This window comes from Sceloporus undulatus, chromosome 1, assembly GCF_019175285.1.
Source record: "Sceloporus undulatus isolate JIND9_A2432 ecotype Alabama chromosome 1, SceUnd_v1.1, whole genome shotgun sequence".
Taxonomy (NCBI): domain Eukaryota; kingdom Metazoa; phylum Chordata; class Lepidosauria; order Squamata; family Phrynosomatidae; genus Sceloporus; species Sceloporus undulatus.
The window spans coordinates 198,979,134-199,000,001 of NC_056522.1; the positions used below are offsets into that span (position 1 = coordinate 198,979,134).

The window sequence follows — 20,868 nt, forward strand, 5'->3', positions numbered from 1 at the left end:
TCCTGAATTCCAAGGAAACTGTAGTCCCTTCTTGTAATATCAGTAAAGAAATGATCAACTGGGCTCCTGTAGAATAGACTCAAGGGTGTTTCTAACCTATAAACGACGTTACAAATATAAATAGCTGAAGCTTGTAGTCTTATGCATGCATGCTTGGAAGAAACCCCAATGAACTTAAGTGTTATTTCCATGTAAGCATGTATTTGTGTATAGTGTTAAGTGACCAAATCCTATTTGCATTCCGCGCGACAGCCTATCACTAAACAAAGCACAATGAGGTACAGCAATCTAGGAATTGGTTAATGAAAAGTTCAGGAATCACAGGAACCCATTAAGTTTTTAAAATTACTTTTATTATATTCATGAGCTCTTTTGACATTTTATAAATCTGAAGATAACACTATAGCAATAGATCCATTAGTACTACAGTAGTTACACAAACATGAAAAGCCACCCCAGACTGAATAGAAAAATGTAGAAACCTTTTCTTAAAAGGGGGGTTACAAAATCTCAGAAAACAAATGAAAATTCAAGTGTGTGACCATGGTGTGCTTTGTTGCCCATATTTACAGCTTAACATTAACAAGTGTCAACCAGTACTGTCTTGGGATCACTTGGACTTGAACTAGCTTTAACAGGCGCTGTTTCTTAATGTTGAAAACAGCAGCTTTGCCTTACTCTTCCTGTTCTTCTCATAATATCCAGTACTACAAACATAACATTTAGTATCATTAGCAATGGTTGTTCATGTGTGAGGGTGGACACATCTACACACAAGCTTCGGGCTATTACTACTAAGCAGAAAGAGTTGAAAAGAAGTGCCACCTGTTACAGGTAAGTGTTGCTGGATAGCAGTGTAATGAATGGAGCTTTGAAAAGGTTACTGTTTTGGATTACAGCTTCCAGAATCCCATTTAGTATGGCCAGTGTTAATGTTGAGTGGGGTACTCTGGGAATTGTTCCTCAGATTAACTCTTCCAAGTATGGAGAAGCACAGCCCAAATGTGGCTGAATCAGGCATGGGTTTGTTAAAATGGCCACCAATGCCATAGAGGCAGTTAAGAAACAATGAACAACAACAACAACAACAACAAGCCTCTGCCAGTATGGCCAATAATGGCCAGGTTTGGGAGATGAGTTGTTGTTGTTACATCTCCCAGAACCAGCCATCATTGGCCATGCTGACAGAGGCTTCTGGGAGCTGAAATGCAAAACAGTTGGATGATCAAAAGTACTGCAGCTTTCAATGCCTGCAACACAGCTCCAGTAGTGGCCAGTTCTAGACTCAGTTCCCAACAACTGCACTTTTCAGAACTGGGGTCTTATGCAGTTTGTGATCTTGGGTTAAAGTCCTATACATTTATGTGGGAAATAAGTCCCAATTGGTCTGAAAAGAATGTTCTTCTCAGTATACATATATAGGACTGCACTGTTAGCATGCACAGAAGAGAAAGACTTCAGAATCAAACCACTAACATGTAAAAATAGGAGGTTTTTTTTTTTTTTTTTTTTTGGTACAAAGATTCTGTATTTGCTGATGTACAATAAACGGTTGTGCTCTAGAGTTACACTGAGGATAGTGTGTCACCAAATGGAAAATATATAAACAATTGACAAATCTTTCAAATCTTCAAAGTGACTTCAAACTTTCAATTGTCAAAACTTTTTGGTATAAAATTTCAAAACCGTAAAATTGAAAGTATTTCAGAAACATTGGTTATGAAATGATGGGATATAAAGTACTGGGATGGCATCAGCTATACCACCAATAACGCTTTTAATGCCCTTAAAAATATAAAACTGCAAAGTTTAAATGCCAGAGTTTCCTTTGTTGAAAAATATTTGAGTAAGCCAAATGTTTACAATGTTCAGTGCAACTGAAACCAATTAAGTTCAAAATGTCATACATTTTGCAGGGAAAACTATCATTTTCCAGGGCTGCAATCCTAACATTACATTCCACTTAAGTCACTGTATTCCGCCCCCACAAAACTGTGCTTAGGATGAGGTTAAAATGTTAATCTTGCTGTCTTATTTGGCTAGAGGAAAGGCTCTACTGTATACCAGATCAGAAACCTCCTGCTGACACAAGATTGCTAAATTCCTCCTAGTATACCCAATTGGAGTTACTGTGTAGCAGGGCTTGGACAGTTATTTTTAAGATGAATTAATATGAGAACATGTTATACCATTTACAATTGAGCAGTGGGGGAATTATGCTTTGGGTCACATATCATTACAGCCATTTTTAAAAGTAACTTTCCAAACTCTGTTCTCTAATTAAATATGCATGGAATACACAGTGTGCTTTAAATGTATAAACTAGCTTGGCATAATCCAACAGCAACCTTTGGGTATGCTAGCACTGTAGGATCAAACTCAAGAATTGGGAAATGGGTTATGAACTTCCTCTTTCTAATCAGTCAGTTAATGCTGTCCCAAACTCTAAAAGAGAATTCTCATCTAGACTAAGGGGTACTCCGCACTGACCAAATAAAGCGGCTTCTGGCCATTTTGAAAGTGGGGTGTTTAGACAACGCACAAGGTGAAACTGGGTGGGAAGCAAAAGAAAGCTGCACTCTGTGGCTAAAAACTGGAGCAAAAAGAAGCTGGGATACTCCCAACTCAAGGCAAAAAATGTGCATCATCGCACTGGCATCAGTCTGGCACCAGTACAGGACTGCGGCAAAGCAAAAATGTGATCGCTAATAATGCAATGGATTTAATTACAACATATACTAACCAGACAATCCAACAGGGGGACATGGGGTGACAGAGGCTCAATGATTGTGTTTTGCCAATGTATCACTCACACACTGATGCACTAATGCACTGTACAAGTGGTGCATTACACATACGGGCAGTCATCCAATGGAATGGCATGTGAGCGGGAAGAGGGTGGTAACTGGAGGTCACACATGGTGTGCTTGTGTAATGGTGTGAATGCATGGTGGGGAGGCAACAAAAAATATAACTGCTTGACGTTGCATGGCGCAGACTGCCTGTGGGTGTTCAGCCCACCTTGGGAGCAGCCGCAGTGGGGTTTTGATCCACTTTCAGAAAATCCAGGATAGAGCCTGTCTTCTTTTTCCAGCCCAGTGTTATGCTCCTTAAGTACATGCATTTAACATACTGTACTTACTTTGGATTTGTGTTGTCTTGGTTGAATAAGAATAAGCCAAGCACAGAAAAAGTTCTCGGCAAGTGCACTACCTTCCACTCCAGTTTATCCCTGAGGGACTGCATGTAAGCAAGAAGTCCACCAGAATATTCCCCCCCCCCCCTTGGAAGGAAAATCTTCTTTATGAGTTACAATTTTATTTTGGGGTTTTGTTTTTTTAAGTTAATAGTAAATGGAATTTTATACATTACTTACATGCAACATTCCAAGAATGAAACAAATGTATATGTTCCCCCTCCCACCAAGAAAAATTAATTCAGTGTTTCACAGCAATCCTTTTTGGCTAACAGAAAATGTTTGTTGCTTTTTCAGATAATTTTATTAGAAAAAAAATCAAATCTTTACTAGTTTGTACTGATTTCCTGATAACCTCCTCAGAATACAAAACACATTTTGAGTAGTAGTAATACGTAATAATAATCAATATCATCATCATCATTATCATCATCATCATCATCCATGATCTTAAAAAATGATCAGAAAAAAATGTTCTTAAAAAGTGAAAAGAGGCAACCATTTGCATCCTGGATGTTTGGGACTGCATACCACAGTGCCCTATTTTTATGTCTCCATTTAAATATCACAGTATGACAAAATAGTTTTAACTTGAAAAATGATGGTAATTGACAGCAATCCCTCTGCATATTTACTCAGGAGTAAGAGCTACTGTTCAATGGGACTCACTCCCACGTCTATGTACATGGGCTGGCAACCTTCAAAGGACCAAAAATAAATGAAAATAAGAATCTATTCCTAAAAGATTATAATCTAGCTGGAAGCAAAAACAGCATGGCAAATGTTCCAGGGGCGTGCAATTGTGGGAGGCTAAGAGGGCACTTTAGGCCACCAGGAGACCTTAGATGGCTGCCATCCATCCCTTATCTCCTTCGCTTCAAAATGCCCTTAATGACCTCTAAACAGCAGGACACACTTTTGTTATGTTTTTGCCCCTACTCCAATGGATTATCTTTAGGCCCAGAACAGGACTTTTTAACAACAGGAACACTTCCTGATTTTTTTAAAGGCTTGCCTAAGACATTTTGGTGCCTTGATTCTAGACAATTGTTCTGAAAAGAGAAAGCAGAATCAATATAATCAAATTCAATAAGATGTACTTAGAAATTGTTGTCCATGCTGTCTTAATTATATTGCAAAATTTAAAATGCTCTGAAATATTTCAGCAAGAAAGCACAAAATACTTCTTTTAGGTAAATCTTTTTTCTTGTTAGCCAAAGCCATGAATGACTAAATGAATATTGAAAACTGTAGATGTGCCTTTATGAACTTTCATGATTATACAGATATATATTTAGTTTCATTTCATGCAATCATTTCTTTTGGTAACTGTTTTCAACTCTACAATAAATTCTACTCCAAGAATGGCTGTTGTCCTATAGGCCAGACTCACAGCTTACCTATCTCATAATTCAGAAGTGCCAATAGGTAGTCCCTGAACATATTCATAGTGCACAGATTAGATCAGGACACACACAGGGTGCATACAGACATACATAATTTGAATGGTAATCCAGTTGGGGAAGCATACTTCTGTCATGATTTGTAGAAAACACACCAACTTGTTTGTAGGAGTAGACTCAGAAGAAACCTATCCCCTCGGTTTCATGCCAATTTTTAGCAGAACCTGGCCATACAGTGTAGATCCCTTAGTCCCTGCAATTTCACAACTGTACTCACTGCATCCACCTCTGCCTTCCTAGTGTAATTTTTCAACATTTGAAAGACACCAAATGAAAGAGAATGAAGTTCAGTGCCAGGATTGGGGAAACTGTAATGCTTTGTTACTGAACTCCAGTTCCCATCACTCCCAGGTAGCCTGGTGAAATGTGAAGTATGCTGGGTGCAGGAATTCAGCAACATCCGGAAGGGCATATGTTCTCCAACTTCATTCTATGCCACCATCTGAAACATGGGAAGTTAAATATTACCACTATTCAGATTACTGACACCATTGACATTTACACTACAAAGGTACACATGAATGGCAAGGCAACTCCTGATCTCATATTAGTCTGTTTGGACCCTTGGGTCTTAATCTTTGCAAAACTGATGAAGCAGCAGTTGCCACTGGAATCAACTGAACCTCTTTTCAGCTACATGTGTTAGGATTGTGGTGTCAGGGACAGAACAGACCAGACAAGCTCAAGATGAGTTCTCTACAGGATCTGTTCTTTACCATAAGGAACACCTATTCACAGGGAGAGGACTTCAACCAGTCAAATGGTCCATCAGGTCTGACACTGTCCCAAACCTTGTTCACCAGATAAAGTTGGTTCACAAATCCCATAATCTCTCATTACAGGGCATGCTGGCTGGACATAACAGAAGCTGCAGTCTTGAGAGCACAAGGCTGAGAAAGGTTTGTCTGAACTGACTGGTTGTGACTTTTCAAGGATTCAGATCAAGATCTCCCCAAGCTTTACTAGAAGCTCCCAAGTACTCAAACTGGGATCTTCTGCATTCAGTTTATATGCTCTACTCCTGAACAATGGCCCATCACCTTTATTTTGCCCTCTGAATGGGCTTGACACCAGATTAGGAAAAGAGCACACTACAAAATTAGCCCCATGAGGCCAACCTGGCCATGTAAAAAGTAACTTTTGGATATGGCTACATTTACTCAGATCACAGTTCTGTCCAACAGATTTCCAATGGAACATTTCATAAGCAACAATGGACTTAAGACGAGTGCCAAAGCTAGCAAAAAAAGGAGGCACATGTTCAAATTGCTTCACTATCACTCTTTCTTTTAAGGCTATGAAGTAGTACAGGGCACTGTTTCCAGAGGAAATGTTTTCTACAATGCCATCCTTTTGGCCACATTTACGAATAATATGTATCTTGGACATGGAGGGCCAGGTCTGCCCTAAATGTATCAGTGCAAATCTAATTCTCCTAAAAGTGGAGCACAATTTGGCTCAATACATACTGGAATAGCACATGAAAAACGGACACCTGCACATTTAATAAGATTATCTGTGTAACAAGTCCCTGATTCCCCCCTACTCCTGAATGATACACAGAGAATGAGAATGCTATACAAGATGCCAAAGAAAAGTGTTCCTTTCAGGTGAAAAGTGGCAGCTTCTATCTTGTTACATATCCTGACATCTTCATCAAACAACATAAGGTAAATATCAAACTCTAGTTGTAAAAATCTTTTTTAAAATTCGTGCTATCTCCTCTGTATTCTTCCCCTTGATAATGTAACATGGTTTCAGCAGTGCGTCCTCTTTCCCAGACATCAGAGCAGGTAAGGAAGGATACGATCCGGCTTCTTCTAAAGGATACACATGCTGCCCATAGATGTTAACCCAGAAAAACTGCTCTTTCTTTTTTTCTTTCTTTTAAAAAAAGCCCTGCTCAAAATAACTTCTGACAGCAACAAGAGCTGGTTTCCAAGAAAATCCCTACCATGCTCTTAAAGGTGTAATTTGTTCTCCCTTTTATAGGAATTTTTATTTTATCCAATTTTGGTTGGCCCTTTAAAGTGAACACTGCAAGTGTACAAAGTAGAAGCAAAGAGTGGAGGAAAGTCCACAGGATACCATACAGATCAAAAGTCACAGAGAGTTGTAATTTTAGTTTATTGGAATCAGTGGACTATCCTCTCTCTTCTTCCGGATATTGGTTTTGCTGTCTCTCTTATTCAGTGGCGGCCTTCCCCGTTTCTTAGCAGGAGGAGGGCTGGCTTCAGGCTCTTCTTCCGCGGTGTCCTTCTTCATGGGCATCTCTTCTGTTTGCTGTCCTAGGCCTGGATCACTCCCTCCATCTGGCATATGCTTCACAGTCTGATCCTCAGGTGTGCAAACTGTAGTCCCGCTTTCACTGCTACTCAGATCCAAGTCTTCCAAGTAAAGGATCTTGGAATGCTGCATGCTTTTAATAAAAGTTTTCTCTCTCTCCAGTTTCCGACTGAGATTATGTTCATTCATATCCACTCCAGAGTCCAAGCTAGTATCATTACTCTCCGTCTTCCTACCCTTCTTGAGATCAATGAATGAATGCCTCACTTGAGCTATTGGTTTGCCATCCAGTGACACAAACCATGCTCTGGGGTGTGGAGACTGTTTTCCTTTTGAAAGTTCCAGTAGGGTTTGCTCTGAAATTCCTTGAAGCTCTGATGAAAATGGTGTCATTACCACAGCTTCATTTAATGTTCCTGGGACAGAAACGGATTCCAGTAAGCTATTTGTGTAACGGCCCCAATTTGCAGCTTGAGGAGACAGGCCTTGTTGCCTATCTAAAGCAGCTGTTTCATCTCTGGAAGTTGGCACCTGTAGATGAGAATGTACTGGCATTTTGGGTAATGTCTGAGTGTAACCTTCTCGATTCATGGGCTCCATCATTGGGCTATAGATCAACTGTCCTTTCCTTGGCAAAGTAGCTGACTTGCCAGCATGTAACTGCTCTTGGGGATGGAAAAGATCAGCAGTCTGAAGGATGGCAATAGGTTGACTATAAATATGCATTAATTGTTCTGGGAGGACTGAAAGCCCATACATTTCCTCATTCATTGGGAGATATTGGTTCTGTTCTTGCATGTCCCTAGAAGGTGAAACACTTCCATTGGTGTGCTTGGTTGGTAGTAAATGCCTCACTGCCATGGTAGGTTCCAAGGACTGGGGTGAGGTCCTACAATGAGTATTCTTGCTGGATGACTGGTACGAAGAATCCTCTGTGTAGATTTTAAAATTGTCATTGGCTTTTCTATCTCCCGCTTCTGCTGATATCCCTCTCTGAGGGCTGTAGGATGCTATTCTGGATGAATACAACTGAGATTTGTCATCTGGTTTTAGTGTCACCTTGGCAATCCCAAGGTGGTTTATGTGAGATGTGGATGTTGTCTGGTCCTTTCTTAAGATATCCAATTTAGTTGTATTTTTCCTTCTCCTTCTTGAATGACTACACTTATCCCTAAGAAAGAAGGGAAAGAAAATAGTAAGAATGCTGAAGGTGCACCATATACATCACCCCAATCCTCACTATGGATCAAATGTAATAAAACTAATCCCATTTTTGGAAAAACACGCAATATAAATCCAATAAATAAACAAATAAATAAAATGTAAGCTGTCTTGTAGTAGCAGCTACTGAAGGTGCCTGGGGCTAGGTTAGCCTCCACGACACGGAGGACATTTTCCACGGCTGCCCCAGCCCTTTGGAACACGCTGCCCACTGAGCTCCGCTCGTCTACCACCCTGGCCCAATTCAGGAAGGACCTAAAAACCTTCCTGTTCCAGCAGGCATTCCCCGAATAAAACCCTGTGGGCCTCCCTCCTCTTCCGTGGCCAAGAGGTTGGGCTATGGGGCTTTTTGCTGCTTTTTACTGTTACGTATTTTAATTGTTGTATTGTTGTGCTGTTTTTAACCTGTTGTAAGCCGCCCTGATCGTGGGAAGGGCGGGATATAAATAAAAATTTTATTATTTATTATTTATTATCATAGCTCTATAAAGCATCTGTTTTGTTTGGGATTTTATCAAAGGATGTGTGTGAGTGAGAAAGGTGGTGGGAGTATATTTCTTTTGCTCATTTAACAGATATCTTAACAAATTAAACATAATGGAAAAAATTAGATTTAGAACTATTAAGCATAACATGAGCTGGGGCAGGATGATATTTGGTCCACACACCTTGTTTCTTGCTACAGTCCATCAGATGTCCAATGAGAAGTCCACAAGAAGAATATGATTCCAACAACACCCTCTTGCTCTTGTTTCCCTGCAACTGGTATTGAGAGGTATTGTCCCTATGATGCTGGAGGTAATATTAGAGCCCGGGAAAGTTACTGTTTGGATTCTAGACTCCCCTAGGTAGTACAGCTATCGACCATGCTGGCTGGGGATGGTCTACCAGCATAGTTCAAAAAAGTAAGTTTTTCTAACTCTGGGTAACATATAGTCATTGTGACTCATTGTCACCAATACTGTTATCCTTCTACATGTGTTTAAATATCTTGCAAGTCAGCATGGTGTAGAGGTTTGAGTGTTGGACTATGGAGACCAGGTTTCGATTCCCCACTCAGCCATGAAATCCACTAGTTGAGCCTAGGAAAGTCACATGCTCTCCGCCTCAAAGGAAGGCAATGACAAACATCCTCTGAACAATGTGAAGTTGAAGGCTTTTATGGCCAGCATCCATAGCTTTTTGTGGGGTTTTCAGGCTATGTGCTTGTATTCTGGAAGAATTTATCTCTGACATTTTGCCTTCATCTGTGACTGGCATCTTCAACAGTTAGTGGCATGGAAGTGAGTGGAGTGTATGTACTGTGTGACCCTTGGTTGGGAGGAAGTGATTTACATGCTAATCTGTTTATTGGTCTGTTGTTGAATGGTAAGGCCTCCCACCTTGAGATTAACATGTAAGTCATTTCCTCCCAACTAAGCATCTCTCTCTCATACACACACACACACACTGCACTCACTTCCATGCCACCAACTTCTGAAGATGCCAGCCACAGATGAAGGTGAAACGTCAGGAATAAATTCTTCCAGAACATGACGACATAGCCCGAAAAACCCACAAAAAACTATCCTCTGAGGAAATCGTGCCAAGAAAACCTCATGATAGGATTGCTTTAGGGTTGTTATAAGTCGAAAATGACTTGAAGGCACACAACACACACACATGTATTGTACATATGTTTAAATACCTTCAACAACAAAACAAAACTGAGCAGCAACCAAGACTCCAGTCATTTAGAGCCAAACACATCCTATTACTTCTGCCATAAATGCACATCAGTACCACCTTACCTGCAGTAGCAAAGGAGAACAGCAAAGAACCCAATGATAATAACAATGGTGCCTCCCAATATGGCTGTGAGGAACACTGTGTGGTATGCAGATATATCCTGGGCAACTGTGGTGATGATGGAGTCTACATTTTTCATTATATGAGAGGGGGCGGGGAGAGAGGAGTACAAAATATGTTATTGCACAAGAAACAACCATGTTCCCATCTCTCTCTTACATGCATAATGATTTTAAAAAATGCAGTGTCTTCTCATCTGATTCTGTTCATCCATGGCATTTTAACCCTATTCAGGCATTTTTGCAAGGTCTCCAGTGAACACACAAATGAAGCCATACAACACTGACTTCCTTCCTGATGTTGCCTATGTCACCCCCACATCCAATCTTGGCATGCATGTATGCAACATTAATAGTCCTAAAAAGTAAGTTTGGACTATCCCATAGGCCTACATGTCCACAGGTGTACAGGCCTTCTCTGAGATATTCTTGCAATACATGATGATACCAAGAAGAGAAAGACTACAAGTGCATATTATTGGGCAAGGACTTTACAGCATGGACCTGCTCCCTTAATTACCTAAGTCATTTCAACAATGCCTTGGTTGGGCTCTTGTAACTGGATATAATAATAATAATAATAATAATAATAATAATAATAATAATAATTCAGAAAGAGTGCTGCATGGCCCACATCAAATGAAATTGCAATGGCATATTCAGATGGAGAGAATATTCACAGTTTATATCTGCTCTGTTACAGAAATTGTTTGATATGACAGACATAAGAAACCTGGTAACTTCTAGAGATGTTGGGCTAGTACTATCATCAGCTGTGGCAATTTTATCCAATGGCCAAAAATGAAGGGAGTGATAGTTCAAAACAACTGGAGGATGCCATGATGTCTATGTATCTTTTAATGTTATCCAACAGGCCCCAAGCAATTCATGCCAGTCTTCCTATGCTTTTAGTACCTAACCCTGTCCACACACCAAATTCCCAAAAAGTGAAATGCTGTGAGTCTCCATTTTATCATGCAAACATTTTATTACGTTTTAATGGAATTTACTGCATTTTAAAAGACCAAAAAGGAGCAGGAAACTGAGGCTGTACTCCCAATGAAAGTTGAGAGTGAGCTATTCTTCCCAGTCCTGACCTACACATTAAATGCAATAAATTCCCCAAAAACAACAGCAACTAAGACACACTCAAAATCATTTTGTGATTCCATATCATACCTCTAGCTCCAGGCAGTGGAGCTGCTATCCAGTAGCCCAGACTTGAAGCTGTGTATGTCCATACTAAATGATCACCGGCATCTTTTACCATGCCTACGCCACGATTTACCCAAGCACCTGGGGAGAAAAAACAAACCACGCAATCCTTTGCTTTAGAAGGGCAAAGTACTTTAACTCACACCATAAGTATCACAACACAGAATTATACTCCCCACTGATGTGTGGATGATCTTCTTATAGGGTCAGGACGAACACATTTTGCTCAGATTTCTGTTTTTTCTTAGTTCTTGCCTTAGGGTTTTTCAAGTACGTTCAAGGCAAGAGAATGACCAAGGAGACAATAGGGCTGCTGTTCAATACAGAAGGCAAAATGCTAACAGATCACAACAAAAAAGCAGAACTATTCAACATTTATTTTGCTTCCCTTTCCCCCCCAAAAAGAGTCCAATATGTTCCCAAGCAGCAGCATAGACACTGGCAAGAAGTCTGGACTGCAAATCAAGATTGACAGGGAGCTAATCAGGAATCATCTAGCTAACCTGAAAAAAGTCCCAATCTGCAAAGCCAGACTAACTGCTAAAGGAAATCCTAATGTGACTGTGCATCATTGACTTTGGTAATAATAAAGGACAGAGAACATTTACCATTTTTCATGTCAAAGGTCCATGCTGGGATAGGATCCCCTGCTTTTGCAGCACTCGTAGGCAGAAGAGGCAACATAATATGAATGGGACCATCCACATTCAGTTCTTTCCCAGCCGAAAATAGGTTTACACATATTGCAGCAAGAGGGGATAATTCAATACTCTTGAAACCTAAAAGTACATTTTTTGAAAAGATTTTTTTTAGTAAAAGTAATAATGATTGAACAGCAGAAACATATATGGCATGTAGACATAATATTTCTGGAATAGCTTAATAGCACTCTTGTTACCACAATTCATATACATATTTCTTCCATCCTCCTGTGTTTTACAGTCAAACTGTATTTTATAAGTTTTCAAACTGAACCAGAAAATCCCATTACTTTTCCCAGAATGGAGATAAAAGCTTTTTGCACAGATATGAATACGTATTGTCAACTGCTTGCTTTTATTTTATTTTATTTACAATTTAAGTGGTGAATAACAAATGTATTTATACATCAATGCATGTGGTTCTTTTTTTTTAAAAAAAAATGCAGTGTACTTCTGCCTTGTACTCTCCATAGCAAAACTATACAATTTCATGACTATTTATTAAAACATTTTTTCAGTAAACTGATTACAGAAGCCTTCTTCAGCACCAGAATTAACATACTGGTTGAGTCTCCCTGATCTGAAATGCTTGGGACCAGAGGTGTTTTGGATTTTGGAGTTTTTCACATGTTGGAATATTTGCATATACAGTACATAATGAGATATCCTGAAGAAGGGCCCCAAGTCTAAACATGTTACATGACATTTATTTATGTTTCGCATATAGCTTATACATACAGGTAATTTTATACAGTGGTGCCTCGGGATACGAAATGATCGGGTTACGAAATTTCCGGGATACGAAAAAGTTGGATTGGCAAAAACTGTTTCGGGTTACGAAATATTTTTCGGGTTACGAAATTCATTTCGGCGCGAAATTCAAATGCTGCAAAGTGCAGCTATAGGCTTTCCAGTGCTAACGGAAAAGTGTTTCGGGTTACGAAATTTTCGGGTTACGAAAGGAATGGCGGAACGAATTAATTTCGTAACCCGAGGCACCACTGTACATAATACAGTGGACCCTTGTTATACGCTGGGGTTTGGTTCCAAGATCCCCCGTGTATAACAAAATCCGTGTATGCTCAAGTCCCATTAAATATAATGAGATAGTAAAATGGTGTCCCTTATAAAAAATGGAAAATCAAGGTAAATTTATACTTTTTTGGAACATTTTCAAACCGTGTATGCTTGAATCCGTGTATAAAAAATCCGTGTACAAGAAGGGCCAACTGTATTTTAAACAATGTTGTGCATGAAACAAAGTTTGTGCACGTTCAACTATCAGAAAGCAAATGTGTCGCTATCTCAGCCGCACATATGAACCATTTTGGATTTTGGAATATATTAGATTTTGGAATTCCGGATAAGGAAGACTCACCCTATATCCACAAAATTCTTAATATACTTATTTTTTAAAAAACAACAACAACAGCAACACTTTCCCTGATCTGGCACCACCCCCAAGAATGATGGATATCAACCACATCCTCCCCAGCTAGTTAGGATGATGGAAATTGTAGTTCAAAACATCTGGAAGGTATCTTCTAGCAGGTATGGCTGAAACAGGCATTCTTTTCTGTAGCCGCATTACAACAAACAAATGAACTGGACTGGGGCAAGAACCACCATACCAACATTATCAACATGAAAATAACTTTGTCAACATGTCTCTATTCAAGTTCGATTTCAATAGTCATTATTAGTGACTGCAATACAGAAGTACGCCACTAGATGGGGTCAAAGGCATCAAAACAAGTACCTAAAATGCATCTTGTTAATAATCAAATGGTACAGAAGTAAAAGCAAAATTAATAATCCCAAGGTATTGCATTTTAAAAAAAAGTACATTTTTTTTTACAGACTAAGAAGCTGCCTTAGAGAAGTGAGTCAGACTGTTATTCTAGTCAATGAAATACTACAAGCACTGATGGACAGCCCCTTCCCATGTGCAATTAAAAAGTATATATTTGTCTGGATAAAACTGTACAAATACTATACAAAATCCATGCACAGAATACAGTATCTGTATTCCTGTACTTGTATTTTAACACGCATTGTAAAGTAACTTCATAATTAGCACCACAGTGAACAAGATACAGAATTGAATTCAGAAGGCTCAATGCACAGGGTTACACTGCAAGCTAGTTAAATTGCATACATTAAATTGCACGCACTATTAACAAGGCAATGTTACATGTGTCAGGTAGTTATTTTCTATTTACTCATTAATAGTTGTGTGGGGGACCTGATCTGGACTGACCTGATTTCTCACACCTGGGAGGAGGGGTGGGGGCTTAAACCTGATCCCACAGCTGATTTCCCTCCAAATTATATCCCTGCATGTGATGCGCATGAAGGAGGTGGAAATTCCATTAGTACTTAGAGTGTTTTACATATTAAACTGTTTTTATTTGGTGCTTTAATGGTACAATTGCTTAAGATACCAACTCTGACTATTGCAAGGTCAGCAGATCGGCAGTTGGAGACCCAAGTGCCGTGTCATGGAGTGACCTCCCATCACTAGTCCCAGCTTCTGCCAACCTAGCAGTTTGAAAGCATGTAAAAATGCAAGTAGATAAACAGGTACAACTTCGGTGGGAAGGTAATAGCAGTCTGTGTAGTCATGTTGGCCACATGACCACCAGATCAGTCCTCAGACAACTCTGGCTCTTCGGCTTAGTAACGGAGATGAGAACCACCCCGTACAGTCGGACATAACTTGACAACCTTGTCAAAGGGGAAACCTTTACCTTTTTTGCACATTCCTTCTACTGTGTTTTATAGAAACTTTTAAAATTAATATGCAAAGGGATCTTGCAGCACCTTTGAAACTAACTGAAAGACAGAAGTTAGTAGCATGAGCTTTCCTAGACATGACCCTACATTTCCTCAGCTGCATTTGGAAGTAGACTTACGTCTACAAAAGTTCATGCTACCAATTTCTTTTTTTCAGTTAGTCTCATAACATGGCGATGACTTTGAATTTTAAAACTAAGTTACTTTATATTCTATCCCTTGGGGAAAGATGGGATATAAATGAAAAATGAACTACACAATAACTATGAAGTAAGCCTATAATTGATTTTCAATATATACATATATATTCCAAGTTTCTACACTTAACCACAAAAATACAAATGTTTGCATTTCATTAAAAAGAAAAGACTGTGAAAACTATAAGATTTATGTTGCCATGCTGCACGTTGTAGCATTTGTTTTGCTATTTTTGTAGAAACTCGCAACACTTGTTCAAATGGCTAATTCTTGTACAGACTGCAGAGACAGAGGCTTGTTACAGACTGCCAAAATAAAGCTGCTTCAGGTCTCTTTGGAGGTATGCTATTTAAATGATTCATGGGTCCTAAGAGTCCGGAGGTCGCGCCAAAGCCACACTCCATTCCTAAGCACCGGAGTGCAGCTTTTGGTGCGACCTCCGGACTCTTGGGACCCATGCATCATTTAAATAGCATACCTCCAAAGAGACCTGAAGCAGCTTTATTTTGGCAGTCTGTAACAGGCCAGAGAGAAAGAAAGAGAAAAACTACCAAGGAAAAGACAGAAACAAAATTATGAAGAATTCAAATCCTTCATAAGATTTTCAGACAGTTAGCTGTGGGTCATAAGAAAACTGTCAAATATCATGTATCAATTAGCTTCTACCTGCCCCTAGGATAGAACCTGTTTTCTGGAGAATACATAAATAATGTAACACAACACATCAGAGAGATTTCAGGGGAGTCAAGGAGAAAATAGAAAGCTGCTTTGTTGGCTCATTTTTCAAATGCAAAAGGTGTAGACATACATTATTCATTTATGTGTCTCAGTATGTTCAAATCCTTTCTTGTCCATGGGAAAGAGGAAATAATGGTCAGTCACATTTGAGCAAACCTAGATACACCACCATTCTAAGAGACAACATGAATGCATATTTAGTGAACATATGACTACTGCTCATTAATTAATGAATTCATAAGTCTTTGGAAACTGGCATGCAGAGTGATTTAAGAAATGGGAGAAAGGTTTTAAATTTTTTATGAGAGCAGCATTGATTTAGAATAGAGTGTTCTACACTAGCATTATTTCTCCTTCTTAACATGCTTTACTTGGGGTGCTTGAATTTGTAAGCATTTGTACAATGGACCTGAGGCCAAACAAAATGAAATTCTGAAATTAAATGAAAGTGTCATTCAAAACCAATCAAATAGATAGCAATGGAGAGGCCCTATTCCCTAGCTCAAGAAATGTATTTCCTCATAAGAGGCTGATGATCTTAAGGATCTCTCAGTTCCACCAATCCTTATCCTGGTCTCAGTCACTCCCCCTCAGATGTCTTCCCTAGTATTTGACATCTCCATATCAAGCCAATTCGGCATTACTAAAATTATACAACTTAGCTGTACATCAGGCATTTGGGTATTCTGAGTTACCTAAAGAAATGCAGGAAAGGATTCACACAGTGAAATTAAAGTGTTGACATATGTTGTTATTGTTGTGTGCCTTCAAGTTGTTTTAGACTTTTGGTGATCCTAAGCCAAACCTTACCATAGGTCAGAAACTGCTTCAAGGAACACTGCAAAATTATCAGTATGAAAAGCAACAACAACAACAGTGTGGAATGTGTGTTTTCCACAGGGCATACTGATGTGATGCAGTGCCATGGAAAATAACAAGGCAGCTCTGAGCACTTATCTTCTCTATTACATTTCTAGATCTCCACAGTAAGGAGATGTGTTGCAACTGCATGTTAGGAGTATATTAGGTCAGAACAAACACACTTTCAGGAGATGGTGGTAAATCAACATACCTGACTTATTTAAAAGAATTCCTGTTGTGTAGAGAAAATGGTCCACTTTCAAAAACTGGTGTGGCACTGTCAAGTAGGCTGTCACATTTGTGATATGGTGGGTGATAGGAAGTTTAATTAAATATTTTGGAAACTGAACACTCGGTTGAGATTTGGCATCTGCAACAGAGGAAGAATGGCAAGTCAACGATGTATTAATGCTCCATTCACATCATTAACACATTTACTTAATTGAAAGAACAGTAATTGGGTACAGGTTCTTGCACTAGAACTCTTCCTTTCTACTTATTAACTAGCTCAGGATAGTGATCAGGATTCCTACCTTAATTTAGATTTCAAAGAAGTCTAAACCAAAAGCTTGGTTATTGTTGTGGTGCAGATATAAATCTACAACAAGGTTAGCATCAATTAGGAAAATAAATGCAAAGTACATCATCTGGTGACCTTACATTATGGTAACTTGGAAATCTCACAGGCTTCTTCATGAGATAAAGATGGTAAAAAAGCATGCAGGGGAAGGAAAGTGATGAGGCTGGAATCATAAGGTCTGTATTTTTGCTTTGAAATGTCATATAGGAAGTGACTAGGCAAATAGTTAGGCCACACAACCCCATGGCCATGAGTTGAGTGGGATCAGAGACAATAAAAGAGGCAATAAAGTTTTGCTTTTCCGTTTGAACTTACAAAGCACCTGTGCTCTGAGAGCTGTGGGTTTTTTTTCCAAGTCTGGCTGGCTGAGCCAGTCCACTTTGGACTTCAGTGAGTCCTTTAGGTGCTCCACATCTAGGAATAAAAGGTGCTGCTGTTCCCAAGATCTCTGCCTGTGCCATCAGGGAATGTGAGCTGGATCCTCCCTGTCTGTTTATTTGGGTCTGTTTATTTGCAGTTATGTTGTCAGATCTGAGAAGAATCACCTCATCTTGGGTAGTTAGGAGATCTGGAGGACATGTGGCCTGAGCTGCTCTCAGGTCCAGCCAGTTGAATCTGTGAGAAGCCTCCTCCTCGGACCATGTGTCATGGGTTGTGTAGATATCAGATGTGGTCCCAACCCCTGCAAACTGGCATCTATGGTGACCTGGACTCCTGGGGGTGGTGAAGGGATGATCTCCCTTTCTCTGGAAGGGCGAGGGTGAGGTGTGAAGTGTGTCCATCCTGAATCTTCACTTGGAGAGGGAGAAAGTTTACTCTCTTTGGTTCTAGTATGGCACTCCACTGTTGCTTTTTTCTTTTCTTTCCTCTTTCTTTCTTTCTTTCTTTCTTTTTTTGGCAGAATGAAGAATACAGAGTAGCATCATATGAACCTCTCCCCCAGAGAGACTGGCTCTATTGTCCCAATCTCCCTGAGGTGGTCTATGCCTTGTTTTACTAGGCTCTGCTTTTTCAGGTTGCAGAAGGCAAGGGATGGAATAAAGAAGGGGAGAACAGGTGAGGTAACCTCTTGTAAGCCCTCCCTGTGGTATTGAGGATCCACTGGTCTGATGTAGACTGTCCTCATCTGTGCTGAAAAAGCAGAAGCTTCCCCCCCTCCCCCTATTTCCAGGGAACTAGAAAACTAGAAAACAGAACAACTAGAAAACAATTTCACTCTGTATGTATGCTGGGGTGTGTGAGCGAATGAATTAAGAGGATGAACGGGTCAGGACACAACCAGCTTTAGTAACCACATATTTTGTAGCACTGCGGAACTAAAGCAGTACAATATAATCCTTTTTCACTTGAAGCAGCACAATAATCTTTCTTTCAGAATTAAACTAACAAGAAGTATGTTGTAATGTGTATACAAATTTTAAGATTTGATTCAACTAAATCCAGTTTTTAAAAATTAAACATTGATTGTCTGCCAAATTTAATTCTTTAATTTTATTTAAATTGATTTTTATAATATCAAAAATAAAAATCCTAACACCCAATTGCAACCACCAGCTGGAACTTCTGTAAATGCTGACTTGCCAAGTTCTCATTTATTTAAAAAATTGAGACTAGCAATTGGATTTAGGCCTAAATTTCTCTCTTAACTCTCTTTTTAAATAATAGCTAAGTCCAAAGTCACAGACTTAATAAAATTAACAATAGCTCTATCATGTTTATACAAATTGAGTTATGTAAAATCAAACATGAAAAAGCAAGAAAACTATCATTTCTAAATTTTGGGCAGAATAGACATTCTCACAGCAGGAAGAAAATTGCAAAAATTACTCCTTCAGGAAGATACCTAGGGAAGAATTACATCCCTACTGGGTGGATAATAAGATCTAGTTGTAGACAGTATAAGGACAGTGTACATTTATTAAGTGTTGAGGTTTTTAAAAATGAAAACTGAAAGTTTAAAAAAATGTTTTCACACATTAAAAAAATCAAGAAAGATTTGGGTGCCCTGTTTTCATTACCCTCTTATCCATATGGCCTTCTAGTGTAGTCTTTGTGTCTATTGTGGGCAGGAAAACTGTTCTAGGCATTGTATAAAGTAGATGTCCACATATAGACTGACTTGCACAATTCTGTTACATTTGTATACACGATTTACTTTTCATCATTCCTAATGTACTGGGTCAGTATCTTCAGGCTGATATAGGTAATTTGACATTCAGTTGGTGAATTATGATTGTGTATGTCAGACTTACACCATTGCAACTCACTTTTTTATTGTTGTGAAGGTAAGACTACACAATGACCAAAATCCCACACTTAAACTACATTTTCCTTGCTGCAGCTCCCTGAATGTCACTATTTCCTGGTTGATAAAGGCTGGGGAGCTCAACAAAGAAGCATCCAATTATGTTCCTATAGCTGGATAGAGAGGGATGACATCAGTGAAAATGGCCAAGTTCAGGGAGCTGCAGCAGGGAAATGTGGGTTTTGTGGACAGGGGTTGGACAGGAAGTTATCATAACTGTACCTTGTAACTATTTTTCTAATGTAAGATTGAGATTGTAATAAGTATATAGTATTATGTACTACTGTCTTTTAAAAAAATTTAAATGCTCTTAAATACTGTAAACTTCTCTGATGACTTGTAAATTAACATACAGTGAGGCCTCATCACATGCGGGTGCACCATACACAGCTTCCAGCATATGCTGGAAGCCGTGCTGGAAAGGCTTCTCCCATACCCTGGAAGAAGCAATAGGGCATGCTGCAGGAATGAGCCCCATTAGTTTTAATGGGACTTAAGTTTACGTGCTTTTTCCCTTACGTGGCAGTGTCCAGAACGGATCCCCGGCGTAAGGGAAGAGCCAACTGTATTTTCATTGTTCAAACAAAAGTGAAGAAATACTGTGAAATAAGTAATGATTTAATTTGATAAGTTAAATCCTCTTAAATCTCTCCTCTCTGGTACACAATGGAAAAGCATTAATCTTTGAAGTCATCATTCTGACCTGTTCCCAGTGCTATCATCAGCATGGAAAAATCAACAACAACCACTAGCTCCTTAAGTCTCTCCTCACTGGGCATAGTTTCCAGACCCTTCATCATTTTGGTTGCCCTTCTCTGGACAAGCTCCAGCTTGTCAATGTCCTTTTTGAATTGTGGTACCCAGAACTGGATACAATACTCCAGGTGAGGCTTGTTCAAAGCAGAAGAGAGTGGTACTATTACTCCCCTCAATCAATATACAGAAATACATATCTTTATGAACTGCTAAGTTCTGACTGTGCTTCATGAGTAATTTATTGATTCATGAATGTTTGTTTATTTATTTATTTATTTATTTATTTATAAACAAATAAATACATTCCACTCATAATTAGATAATTAAATACCTGCTGGTATGTTATGCACCCATATCGATATCACACATGATCATATAAAATGCTTTATAATCTTTCGTTACTGTTAATTTGCTGTTGTTACTTACCAGAAAGTTTTCCAGTAATTAAAATTGTATCATCAAACAGCCATATATTTGCCTGGCTTTGGGGGAACAGTGAAAGTGTGACTGATGAATATACTGTAGGAGACAAAACAAATATATTACTATATATGTATTATTGCAAAAGTGGAAAAAAAATAAGAGTTTGGGAGAGTGGTAAAATTTATAGCACAACAGAGAAGGAAAGAAATTGTATTATCTCAAAAAATACTTGATAATATTGATTTGGAATACGTGTAGAGATCCACTGCTTTCTTAAAACAA

At 39.0% G+C, this 20,868-nt stretch overlaps 1 protein-coding gene across 2 annotated transcripts in view; it reads right to left on the reverse strand.

Moving 5' to 3' along the window:
* Nucleotides 1-354: 354 nt before the first annotated feature.
* The window catches only part of FAM171B (family with sequence similarity 171 member B), a 54,743-nt gene continuing 34,229 nt past the window's right edge, over nt 355-20,868 (reverse strand). For both annotated transcript variants that reach the window (XM_042440410.1, XM_042440420.1), the window contains exons 3-8: nt 20,590-20,682; nt 16,734-16,892; nt 11,837-12,007; nt 11,193-11,309; nt 9,957-10,080; nt 355-8,116 (exon numbers count right to left, since the gene is read on the reverse strand). In XM_042440410.1, the coding sequence (XP_042296344.1) occupies nt 6,781-8,116; nt 9,957-10,080; nt 11,193-11,309; nt 11,837-12,007; nt 16,734-16,892; nt 20,590-20,682 (2,000 nt within the window). In that variant the 3' untranslated portion in view covers nt 355-6,780. The remainder of the gene's footprint in view (nt 8,117-9,956; nt 10,081-11,192; nt 11,310-11,836; nt 12,008-16,733; nt 16,893-20,589; nt 20,683-20,868) is intronic.